General features: G+C 46.2%; 1 protein-coding gene across 4 annotated transcripts in view; it reads left to right on the forward strand.

Annotated features, from left to right (window-relative positions):
- The window catches only part of HEPH (hephaestin), a 47,003-nt gene that overhangs the window by 12,516 nt on the left and 21,273 nt on the right, over positions 1–13,214 (forward strand). For 3 of the 4 annotated variants that reach the window (XM_028715569.2, XM_028715570.2, XM_077922243.1), the window contains 6 exons: positions 185–439; positions 2,091–2,259; positions 6,294–6,433; positions 8,316–8,447; positions 10,699–10,910; positions 11,849–11,993. In XM_028715569.2, coding sequence (XP_028571402.2) covers positions 185–439; positions 2,091–2,259; positions 6,294–6,433; positions 8,316–8,447; positions 10,699–10,910; positions 11,849–11,993 — 1,053 coding nt within the window. The remainder of the gene's footprint in view (positions 1–184; positions 440–2,090; positions 2,260–6,293; positions 6,434–8,315; positions 8,448–10,698; positions 10,911–11,848; positions 11,994–13,214) is intronic. The other variant, XM_028715572.2, reaches the window with a different exon arrangement.

The following is a 13,214-nucleotide window of genomic DNA, read 5'->3' on the forward strand; positions in this document are numbered from 1 at the left end:
TTAAACTGCCCTTCTCTCACCCTGACTTTATGCAAATCCAGGATTGTGATGAGGCACTGTAAATTCTCCAGTTGCACAGTAACAGTTACATCTTTTATGAATATAGGATGCTACATATATGTACACCCACACACTGATACGAAACCCCATTTTCATGTTAACATCTTGATCTCTATTTCTGCAGCAATTAATGGTTACGTGTTTGGGAATCTCCCTGAGATGACCATGTGTGCTGGGGATCACGTGTCATGGCATCTTTTTGGGATGGGCAATGAGATTGATATCCACACCGTCTTCTTCCATGGACAGACCCTGATTGTCCGGGGCCACAGGACTGACGTGGCCAGCCTCTTCCCAGCCACTTTTGTGGCAGCAGAAATGATCCCTCGACACATTGGGAAATGGCTGCTGAACTGTGCGGTCCATGATCACCTGCAAGGTAAGGAAGTCTCCCAGACCGAGTTCCCCTTGCAACTGTGATCACTAGTTCTTTGCTGAATTCCTTGCCCATGACAACAGAGAGTGGGTGAAATATACTCAGAGTCGAGTGTGAATTTCATGCTCTTTATTCAGCTCATAGTAGCATTGAATGAAACTTCCCCCCAAAACTTCTAGCTATATATACATTATTTACACAATGGGCCCCGCGTGATTGGCTAATTCTGGGCTGCTCCTGTAGGCCAATCAGGTTGCAGATTCACTTCATCTAGAAGCCTGATTGGCTGCTCCTGCAGGCCGATCAGGTCACCGATTCACTTCCACCTGGAGCTGGATTGGGTGGCTCCTGATCTAGGCATATGCCATGCAGTAGTTTTTGGGAATCATACCTCCAGGGATAATTGAGCGGAGAGGGCTCATCCACACTTACCTTTCGTTCTGTGTTTTCTGGGCAAAGGTCCACTCTTTAAAGCGCCACGTCCAGGCACTTTTTTTTTACTTTTTTACTTCTTTTGCCCTGGCATATTTCCCAGTAAAACCCACTCTTTATCAGAGCAATCGGGTTTTCTGTGAATTTGCTGTTTGCTCTGATTCTTCCGTAAAGAGTGGGTTTTCCTGAGGAAAACGCAGGACAAAAAAAGGATGGGGGGGGGGGGAGCTCGAACACAGCACTTTAAAACATGGACCTTTATCTAGATAAGGTAAGTTTTAAGTGCTGTGTGGGTGTGGGAGCCAAGATAGGAATATATGTGTGATGCCAGCAATCACTAAGGGTACAAGGATGGATTTTCCATACGGGACAAAGCATGAAAGCTGCATATCTCTTACTACATATGAACGAATTGAGAAAAATTGGTCTCTAATAACTGTGATTAAGTTAATCTACTACAAAAGAATATATGTAAACCAGCCTATGGTGGGAAAAATTAGTAATGTTTTGGAACAGTAAGTTTAATGGTAGTGTTCCACCTAATGCTTCTTTTGACCTGCTGAAACATTATGAGTACAGCATGTTTGCATCTTGCACAGGGGTTATGTTCCAGGGGTGGCGTGTATATGCAAAAATATGTATGCTCGAACCACCCCCTTGGAACGGCCCCTCATGAACAATCTTACCTTCTGGAGCTGGTGCACCACATGGACATTGCCCCACAAGCAAGGCAGGGAGCATTTAAGCTTTCTGCTTTGCTAACTGTGTTCTAGGAGGCTCTTCTGAAGTCTTGTGGGTCCAGCTGAGTTCCCACAAGGTCTCCCAACTGAGCCCAGCAGGCAAGTCTGAGAGGTTAGACGCTCTTTCTGCACTAGGAAAGCACAGCTCAAAAGGTGCTTTTAAGCTCTCTGCCTTGCATGCATTTAATTTGCACAGTTTCAGCCAGCCTGGGTTCAGCCTTTTAACAATGAAATTGTGCATGTTGATCACTCTCAAGATGTGATCATACTGTATTTCTTTATGCTTCTTCCCTTGTGTATATAGACTATTAAAAATGTTTTTTTTAAGTGAAATAGAGTTTGGAAGTTGAATCTGTGGTGGGGAACAGGATCTGACTGTTGGGATGCTCCTGACCTCCCCTGCCTCCATCACTCTCAACCTGCAGGCTGTTTTGACAAGCAGGCCAGTCTGAGTGTGTTGTGCTCTGTTCTGCTTCCTACAGCTGGGATGGAGGCTCTCTATGAAGTCAGGAACTGCTCCTATCAGAATCCAGAGCCTGCCCTGAAAGGGAAACTTCGCAAATACTACATAGCGGCAAAGGAAGTTCAGTGGAATTACGGACCCTCAGGGTTAGACCTGGGCACTGGGGAAAGCCTGCTGCAGCCAAACAGGTAAGGGGGATTTTATTTGTGGATTTCCTGCTCTGCTTGAGAATGCATTTACACAGTGCTGAAAGGGGGTCCCCATCACACAGGATACTTTAACTTTTCAACAGAGTAGCTAAACCTGCACTTTTCAAGGCGCTACAGTGTGGCACTTTGCCCCAAGAAACCAAAATATTTTTTGAACCAAGCTTCTTTGTAATGTGGTAGGTCAGGTTTTGAATTTGGGTACTCATACAGCAAATATATGGGACGCGAGTGGCGCTGTGGTCTAAACCACAGAGCCTAGGGCTTGCCGATAGTTCGAATCCCCACGACAGGGTGAGCTCCTGTTGCTCGATCCCTGCTCCTGCCAACCTAGCAGTTTGAAAGCATGTCAAGTGCAGGTAGATAAATAGGTACTGCTCTGATGGGAAGGTAAACAGCATTTCTGTGTGCTGCTCTGGTTCGCCAGAAGCGGCTTAGCCATGCTGGCCACATGACCCGGAAGCTGTACGCCGGCTCCCTCGGTCTATAGAGCGAGATGAGCACTGCAGCCCCAGAGTTGTCCACAACTGGACCTAATGGTCAGGGGTCCCCTTTACCTTTACAGCAAATATAAAGCAGCTTAAAAATGGTTAACCGTAGCAGTTGGTCCACCTGTGGTCTGTTTGATAACAAGGCAGAATTTTGTCGGCTAGTCCACCTCCCTCCTGCAGTTAGAAATAGCAGCAAGTGGATAGACACCTGGGCTCCTTTGGGAGGAAGGGCAGGATAAAAGTCTAATAATAACTAAATAAAAATAATGGTGATAATACCCCAGACCCCTAATCATGGGAATTGTAGTCTTCTGCAGATCCCGAGAGCTCCCTATCTCTTTTAATTCCCTGTGTCCCAAGGTTGGGAGGTAGATCATCAAAACATTAGAAGAGCCTTTTGGATCAGGCCAGCGGCCCTTCTAGTCCAGCATACTATTCTGACCTGATGCCCCAAAGGGAAACCTGCAGGCAGGACCTGAACACAAGTTCACTTTCCTGTGGTTTCCAGCAACTGGGAATCAAGAGCATAGCAGCCTCCAGCTGAAAACACAGCATAGTTATCCTGGCTGGTAGTTATCAGTTGCCCTGTGTGAAGAAGTCCTTATCTGTCCTGAGTCTCCCAACATTCTCCTTCATTGTCAGCCAGTTCTAGTGTTAAATTGTGAGAAGGGGATAAAAACTTCTCTCTCTTCACTTTCCACAGACCATGCATAATTTTATAATCTTCTATCATGTCACCTCTTACTTGGCCCAGGTGCTGCAACCTTTGTGCATTATAGACCTGGGTATAGTGTTTTTTTAATGAAATAACGGGATGGATTATGCATCCTTGGGAAACAGAACACTGGGTACATGTTTACAAAACAACAGCTCTGTGTCCTTGGGGATAGTGGGGCTGCTCTGCAGTTGCTTTTTTGATGGTGTTTTAAGATTACTGAACAGTTGCACTTTCTCATCCCATCTGCCAGCTGCCCTTTACCTAGGCATAGCTGTCAACGTTTCCCTTTTCTTACGAGGAATCCTATTCAGAATAAGGGAATTTCCCTTAAAAAAAGGAAAACATTGACAGCTATGTGTCTCGGTTTCTTCATTTAAAGCTGGGGGTTCTGGATGAGCCTCTCTACTCCAATCTTGATTTGGGTGAGAGCTACTTCTCTTAATTGTCTTACTTTTGGATCACTTGGTACACACAGTGTTCTGTCAACACCACCCAAGGTCACCTTGATTAGGTCAGCTAGTTATAAACAAGGTCAGCTAGTTATAAACAGCACGATCACATCTAACGTGCATTTAACTCGCACCATTTCAACCACACACAGCTGAAGGACCACTGGCTAAAAGTCCACAATTTAAATGCAAGCAAGGCAGAGAGCTTTAAAGCTCTTTTAGCACCAGGTTTTCCCTTCACGAAGAGTGTTTTCAGCAATCTGCCTTGCTTAGGCAGCCCCCACTGGTTCTTGCAAGATCTCACAGGGCCTGATTCAGCAGGCTTTTCTTATGTTCTTATGACATTATCCACCTCTGGCCTGAGCTGACTAGCAAAGGGGAAATGCTCCCTACTTCCTAGGAACCTGACTTTCATGGAGTCAAACTATTGGTCCATCTAATTTAGGGCTTAGCCACACCTCTGTTCACCCAGCTGCTTTCCCCTGGAGAAACCCAGTCTTTAGCACTAAATCAGAACAAACAGTACTCGGGTTTTCTGTGGTTTGCCTTTTGTTCCAATTGAGTGCTGAAGAACAGATTTTCAAGGGCAAAGCAGCAGAGCAAAGGCAAAACCTCTTGGACCTGTGGCTAGAAAGTGCAGGACAAGCAGAAAATACTACTACTACTACTACTACTACTACTAATAATAATAATAATAATTTATTATTTGTACCCCACCCATCTGGCTGGGCTTCCCCAGCCACTCTGGGCGGCTTCCCAAAAAAACATATTAAAATACTCTAATACATCAAACATTAAAAGCTTCCCTGAACAGGGCTGCCTTCAGATGTCTTCTAAAAGTCTGGTAGTTGTTTATCTCTTTGACATGTGGTGGGAGGGCGTTCCACAGGGAGGGCGCCACTACCGAGAAGGCCCTCTGCCTGGTTCCCTGTAACTTGGTTTCTCGCAGTGAGGGAACCGCCAGAAGGCCCTCGGAGCTGGACCTCAGTGTCCGGGTAGAACGATGGGGGTGGAGACGCTCATTCAGGTATACAGGACCAAGGCCGTTTAGGGCTTTAAATGTCAGCAGCAACACTTTGAATTGTGCTCGGAAACCTACTGGGAGCCAATGTAGGTCTTTTAAGACCGGTGTTATGTGGTCTCGGTGGCCGCTCCCAGTCACCAGTCTAGCTGCCGCATTCTGGATTAGTTGTAGTTTCCAGGTCACCTTCAAAGGTAGCCCCACGTAGAGCGCATTGCAGTAGTCCAAGCGGGAGATAACCAGAGCATGCACCACTCTGGCGAGGCAGTCCACAGGCAGATAGGGTCTCAGCCTGCGTACCAGATGGAGCTGGCAAACAGCTGCCCTGGACACAGATTTGACCTGTGCCTCCATGGACAGCTGTGAGTCCAGAATGACTCCCAGGCTGTGCACCCTTCAGGGGCACAGTTACCCCATTCAGGACCAGGGAGTCCTCCACACCTGCCTACATCCTGTCCCCCAAAAACAGTACTTCTGTCTTGTCAGGATTCAACCTCAATCTGTTAGCCGCCATCCAACCTCCAACCAGCTCTAGGCACTCACACAGGACCTTCACCGCCTTCACTGGTTCTGATTTGAAAGAGAGGTAGAGCTGGGTGTCATCCACATACTGATGAACACCCAGCCCAAACCCCCTGATGATCTCTCCCAGCGGCTGCGTATAGATGTTGAAAAGCATGGGGGAGAGGACAGAACCCTGAGGCACCCCACAAGTGAGGGCCCAGGGGTCTGAACACTCATCCCCCCCCCCACTTTCTGAACACAGCCCAGGAGGAAGGAGTGGAACCACTGTATGACAGTGCCCCCAGCTCCCAGCCCCTCAAGACGGTCCAGAAGGATGTTATGGTTGATGGTGTCAAAGGCCGCTGAGACTCATGCTTTCTAGGCAAGGAACAAGCAGAAGTGTAGATGAGACCTCAGTGTGGTCTACACTGATTGGCAGGAGAGGCTTTCTATCATCTCAGACATGAGTTTTCTCCTGGCCCACCTGGAGATGCCAATTGAACCTGGGACTTTCTGTTTGCTAAGGAGATGCTCTGCTACTGAGCCTCTCTGGCCCTTCTCCACAAAGGCAATTAACTGGACTTTTTCTCACCCGCCTGCACTATCAGCCTTTATATGTGACACATAAACATCCTTTCCACCTCCCTAAAAAGATAGCGTTAACGATGAAAACAGTCTTCTTTTGCCAAGTCTCTTGCATAGTTCAGCATCAAAGCTACTATGGATCTTGGCTGATGCAGCTGGATTTGCAGAAGCAACAACAAAAGCTGCAAAATCTAAAGATTAGGTTGTTATTGCATCCTAGAATCACATGTTTGCTTCTTTGTGCTTAGTTTTTCAGAGCAGTTTTTCAAGCAGAATTCCACTAGGATTGGGGGAACATACTGGAAGGTCCAATACACTGAATACATGGATGGAACTTTTCAGGTGGAGAAGGGGCGGACAAAAGAAGAAAAGCATCTCGGAATACTTGGTACAAAATTAACTTTCCTGCCCAGCCAGATATATGGGCTATGACTTGTTACATTTTGAGAGGCACGGTGGGAAGTTTTATCTATTTATCTGGAAGATTTGTAACTCACTCTTTCTGTCTTAACAGAGACACTCAATGCTGCTCACATCAACTATAAATATTTTATGATCTGGGTGGGAAACAGGGATAGTTATTCAAAAGCCAGTGCAGTGTTACAAAAACCTAAAAAACAAGAGCATTCCCAAAGATGAAATGCCTACCAGGAAAAAAATGGTATTCACAAGGCAGTGGAAAACCACCAAGGAGGAATCAGTCCACCCTCCCTAGGCAGGCAGAGTCCCACAATCTGGGTACAATCAATGAGGGGCTCCCATATTTTGTTGCAAACAAAATCTAATTTTTCTGTGTACATGATTGACTATCAATACACACTGTTTTTTTTTAATCTTAGATTTTTCAAATGCATTCTGCTGGTTCCTGTCCACACAGCAATAGATAGTTTCTGATACAATGTTTTCTGGCCCCTACCCCCAGTCACTATTCTCCTGTCTTCTACTACCTTTGCCTGTTCTGGGCATGCATGGAGGTATTTCTGTACCTGTCCACAAACACATTTTTAAAAGTTTTTCTTTTTTTAACCAGAAATGTGCAAGTGCAAAACAGCAAATATTACCAGCTCCTAGTTACCATGCTTCACTATGGGCAAAATGTAGGTGGTAATGGCTACTAAGATAATAATAATAATAATAATAATAATAATAATAATAATAATAATAATAAAATTTATTTATATCCCGCCCTCCCCAGCCGAAGCCGGGCTCAAGGCGGCTAACAACAATCAAATAATCAAACAGTCAAATAATCACACATTCTAAAAATATTTCATTATAAAAATTAATTAAAATCAAATTGATGGCAACCGATTAGGCAAAATTCTGTGCAGGTTGCCAGAGGAGGGAGTCAGGCTGCGCCCTGACCAAAGGCCTGGTGGAACAACTCTGTCTTACAGGCCCTGCGGAAAGATGTCAAGTCCCGCAGGGCCCTAGCGGAAAGATGGTTTTAAAAGAAGATTAGACAAACTCACGGAGAAGAAGACAGCTATCAATGTCTACTAGCCATGATGGCTATGCTCTGCCTCCATGGCCAGATACAGTGAATGCTTCTGTGTCCATTGCTGGAAGCCGCAGGAGGGAAGAGTACTCTTGCCCCAGGTTCTGCTTGCGGTTTTCCCAAAACAGACTTCTGGTTGATCACTGTGAGAACAGGATGCTGGACTAGGTGGGCCATTGGCCTGATCCAGTAGGCTCTGCTTATGTTCTTATGGAGGCCTGTGCTATTTTGGGACACACGTTTCCTTTTTTGCTTTTAAATATAGAGCAGGGATCAGCAAGGTTTATCTTGCCTGGGCTGGATCGGTCCCAGGGAGATCCCTCTGTGGGTCAGATTGCACATGCGCCCGCGGTTTTTGGGGTCTGCGTAGACGCGATTTCCGGTGCTGCAGAAGCAAGTCCCCGCCCCACGCTGCACCGGTTTAGCACAGCGCGCAAGCGGGCAGCTCAGTTTAGGGGCGGCTCGTGGGCCGGTCAAACGACCTCCGCGGGCTGCTTCCGGCCCATGGGCCTTCGGTTGCTGACCCCTGATATAGAGCTCTTGCACAATACTGATATTTAGCTATGCCAGAATTCTCGTAAATAGGTGCTTTCTGCATGCAGTGTTCAGTGGACATAAGGCATGCTCATGCTGTTTGAAAACAAAATGGCTCGCTGAGGGGGCAAACTTACAGACCAGCTTTAGTTGTGATTCTTGCATTGCAGGGGGTTGGACTAGGTCCCTTCCAGCTCTACAGTTCTATGACCTATGATTCCTGTCTTTCTCCCTGCAGGACCAGTGATCAAAGCTGAAGTCGGAGATACTATCCAGGTTACGTTTGCAAACAAAGCCTCTTGGCCTTTTAGCATTCAGCCCCATGGTGCGTTTTATGAAAAGGAATGGGAAGGAACTGCTTACCAGGATGGTTAGTTTGTACATGCACGTTTTCATTTTAGCAACAGCTGTATAAAAACTGTGCTCTTCACTTGCTTAGCAAGACCAGGATGAATTGCTTGGGGTGAAAAAGTAGAGGTTGTTTTCAGTTATTTCAGAAAGGGGAGGTTTCACAATGCTTTTAATGCAAGAGCTCCCTATGAGAAAGGGTTGCAGTGTTGGAACTTTCCAGTTTGGAGTGAGGTCTCATTCAGATCTCCTTTTGTGCCACATATTTTAGGATCAGGTCTCTGCTTTAAAGCTCCATGTCCGACACTTTCCCCCCCTGGTGCTTTCCCCACAAAAACCCACTCTTTACTGCTGAATCGGGACAAACAGCCATTTGGATTTTCACGGGATTCTGTTTGCTCCGATTCAGCATCAAAGAGCAGGTCTTTCTGTGGAAAGCTGCAGAGCAAATTTTTTTGAAAGTGCTTAGACACTGATTTTTAAAGTTGGACATCTGTCTGGAAAGCGTGAGGCTTGATAAGTGTGGATGAGCCTTAAGAGATGGCATAATAGAAATCTGCATAATTGTGCATGGCATTTCAGAGAAAGTGGATGGAGAAAAGTTGACACATAGGGCTTATCCATGCTCCCACTTGTCCCATGTGCAGTAAGTATGAGCCCGAGTGGTTTTCCTCTTGTCCTGTGCTTTCTAGGCATGGGGCCGAGCGACCTGCAATGTGTCACTGCCAGAGGAATTATGATTCTGAATAACAGTTGCTGGGAATCAGGTGAGGAATCCTTTTTCAGCTAGAGGGATGATTTCTCATATGGACAAGTTTCCAAGGGACCTGGCTCAAAATGGGAAGAAGCCCAGGAGCAGAATCTAAGCTCAAGGGCAGTCCTCTCCCCTCCTGCGGTTTCCAGCAGCTGGCATTCAGAAGCATTGGAGCCAGGGCATGGCTATCCAGCCTAGTAGCCATCAATTGCTCCCCTGCCCATTTTTGCCTCCAGCCCCACCCACCACTGATATGTGGCCCCTGGAAACCTGCCTGGAAGAAAATGCAGTCCTCAAGCTGAAAAAGATTCCCCACTTGCTGGGGGAGAGAGCAAGGCCCACTCAGAGCATGGGGTCTGGGAGCACGGGGGTTTCTCTTTCTCCACCCCACCCTTCCAGTTGTAGGGCGGCTCCGAGACTTTGGATAGACACAAACTGAACCCCGAATAAGATGCAATTGTACTGTGTTCTTGTTGCAAGCCATGCTGACAGCTTGGTTATGAAGTGGGGGAAACGAGCCAAACCACAAAAATTAAGAAGACACAATGCCACGAAAAGGTAGACAAAAGAACAACTCAAATTGTCAAGGGATTGGAGAACTCTTCTTAAGCGTAGGTGTTAAAGTTTCTGAGGCCTCTGAGGGTAAGGCAGGTGGGGAGATAGTGGAGGTACAGTGGTACCTCAGGATGCGAACGGGATCCGTTCTGAATCCCCGTTTGCATCCTGAAGCAAACGCAACCCGCGCCCGCGCATCTGCATGTGCGCGGGTCACGTTTCGCCACTTCCGCGCATGGGCGTTACGTCATTTTGACCATCTGCACATGCACATGCGGCGAAACCCGGAAGTAACGCACTCCGTTACTTCCGGGTCGCCACGGAGCGCAACCCGAAAATACTTAACTTGAAGCACATTTATCCTGAGGTATGACTGTATATAGAATGATGGATGGTATGGAAAATGTAGCTTGAGAAATGAGTGTCTGCCTATCATAATTCTTAGACTCAGGAGATTGCTGAACAGCACTGGTCAGTAAGATCCAGAATGACAAGAGAAAACATTTCTACCCAAACATGAAATTAACCCCCTCACAGCACTGTCTCTCACCAGCTTGGCATCCTCCAGATAGTTCCCATCAGCCTTGGTCATCTTTGTGGGGACTCATGGGAACTGGAGTCCCACAGTATTTGCAGAACACTAAGCAGGTTTTCCCCGGTTAATGCTATCTCTCCCCAGCTGCTATGAACGGCTTTAAAATTTCATTTATTTATTTTTTGCTTTTATATCCCACCTTTTCCTTCAAAGAGCCTGAGGTATGGTGTGCATGGTCTCCCCATCATCATCAAATCCCCACAACTGTGAGGTAGGTTTGACCAAGAGGCAGTGACTGACCCAAGGTCACCCAGTGAGCTTCATGCCCAAGTGGGGATTTGAACCCTGGTCTCTCCAACACTCTAACCACTACACCATGACTAGCTCTAATGATACAAGGAGTTGCATAACCCTTCTTGCTTTTCAAAGGCTTATCTAGGAACGGAGCTGCTGTGAAGCCTCTGGGGAGCTTTGTGTACCACTGGATGGTCCCTCAACATGTTGGGCCTACAGCCAACGACCCTCCTTGTCTGACCTGGATGTATTCTTCTGCAGCAGATCCAGTCAGAGACACCAATTCTGGCTTAGTGGGGCCCTTGCTTATATGTCGGCCTGGGACTCTTGATGAACATAATAAGCAGGTATGCTTTGTTGCTTTGCCATTGTGCCATTGACCAGTATCAGCAGAAGGGACTGGAGATGGGTAATTTTTTGAGACTCAACCTACATTAGTACTCCCATGAGACCACCATCAAAACTGCCAGCCCTACAGGGTCTGAATTCCCTGGCTCCCTACTTGATTGACAGTGGCTTGTGGTTAGCTGGGTAGACTTGGAACATGATGGCGATTATTTTATTGCTTATATCTCGCCTATCCTCTCCTGAGTCCAGGGCAATTAATAGCAAAGTTACAGCATTAAACACAAAGCAAAAAGTTTTACTTATTTACTTACTTATTTATAAGTACAATGGAACCTCGGTTTTCAAGTGTCTCAGAAGTCAAACGTTTCGACTTTCAAACTCCGAAAACCTGGAAGTAACTGCTTCGGCTTTTGCACGATTTTTGGAAGCTGAACATGCCACGTGGCTTCCGTTTTGAGTTTCCCTATTGTATTGAGGCTTCTGTATTGAGTGGTTTTTGAACATTTTGGAAGTCGAACAGTCTTCTGGAATGGTTTACGTTTGAACACTGAGGTTCCACTGTATATTTGTATGCCGTTTTGTCATTAAAAAATCTAAGCCATTTACAGCAATAAAACCATACAATAAAACCATTAAAAAGTTAAAAAACAGATAACAAATAACTATTGTGGTAGGACGTGTTATTAACTGCCAGCATAGGCCTGGCAGAATAGAAAAGATTTCAGCAGAAATTTAAAAGTTGACAAAGAAGGCATGAATCCCCAGTGGCAGGGAGTTCCAATGACACTCAAGGCTTAGTTTCTCACTGTTGTCAAATGAGCCTCACCAACTCGGGGAATGACCAGCAATGCTCTTGCGACTATAACCAACAATGATTAGTGCATGAGAATAGGTATTTTTCAAAAGCCTGACATCCTGTGTGTTGTTGCTATCCTAGAAAGGTGTTGAGAAGGAGTTTTATATCTTGTTTGGTGTGTTTGATGAAAATCTAAGTTGGTATCTGGATGCAAATCTGAAGTACTTCTTGAGAAAGGACCATCCTTTTCAAGATCAAGACTTCAAGGAATCCAACAGGATGCACGGTATGTCATCACGCCCAACCTTAGGGAATGAAGACGCAGTTGAACATTGGATTACCTAGAAATTAATTGGAGCACCTATCTGAAATATCTACTCTGAGCTATCACCTCAGAAAGGATGTTATAGAGTTGGGAAAGGTTCAGAAAGGGGCAACCAAAATGATTAAGGGGGTGGAGCAACCCCTCTGTAATCAGAGGTTGCAACATTTGGGACTTCAGTTTAGAGAAAAGGCATGTAAGAGACAACATGGTAGAAGTTTGTAAGCAATCCATAGCATGGAGAAAGTGGATAGAGGAAAGTCCCCACCCCCATAACTCCAGAACGCATGGGCATCCAGTAAAGCTGAATGTAGGAAGATTAAGGACAGATTAAAGAGAGGACTTCTTCTCTCAGCGCATAGCTGAACTGCAGAACTTGCTTCCAGAAGAGCCAAGGATGGGTCACTAACCTATAGGGTTAGACAAATTCATAGAGCAGAGGACTACTGATGGCTACAAACCTATAGTACTGTTTTTGGGGGACAGGGGGCGGGCAGGTGTGGAGGACTCCTGGGTCCTGAATGGGGTAACTGTGCCCCTGAAGTACCAGGTGTGCAGCCTGGGAGTCATTTTGGACTCACAGCTATCCATGGAGGCACAGGTCAACTCTGTGTCCAGGGCAGCTGTCTACCAGCTCCATCTTGTTTGCAGGATGAGACCCTACCTGCCCGCAGACTGTCTCACCAGAGAGGTGCGTGCTTTGGTTATCTCCCTCTTGGACTACTGCAATGCGCTTTATATGGGGTTACCTTTGAAGGTGACCCAGAAACTACAACTAATCCAGAATGCGGCAGGCAGTGGCCACTGAGACTATATAACAGTGGTCCTGAGAGACCTACATTGGCTCCCAGTGCGTTTCTGAGCAAAATTCAAAGTGTTGCTGCTGACCTTTAAAGCCCTAAATGGCCTTGGCCCAGTATACCTGAAGGAGCATCTCCACCCCCATTGTTCAGCCCGGACACTGAGGTCCAGCTCCGAGGGCCTTCTGGCAGTTCCCTCATTGAGAAAAGTGAGGTTACAGGGAACCAGGCAGAGGGCCTTTTCAGTAGTGCCACCCACCCTGTGGAATGCCTTCCCATCAGATGTCAAGGAAATAAACAACTATGTGACCTTTATAAGACATCTGAAGGCAGCCCTGTTTAGGGAAGTTTTAAATGTCTGCTGTTTTATCGTGTTTTTAATATT

This window comes from Podarcis muralis, chromosome Z (assembly GCF_964188315.1).
Source record: "Podarcis muralis chromosome Z, rPodMur119.hap1.1, whole genome shotgun sequence".
Taxonomy (NCBI): Eukaryota; Metazoa; Chordata; class Lepidosauria; order Squamata; family Lacertidae; genus Podarcis; species Podarcis muralis.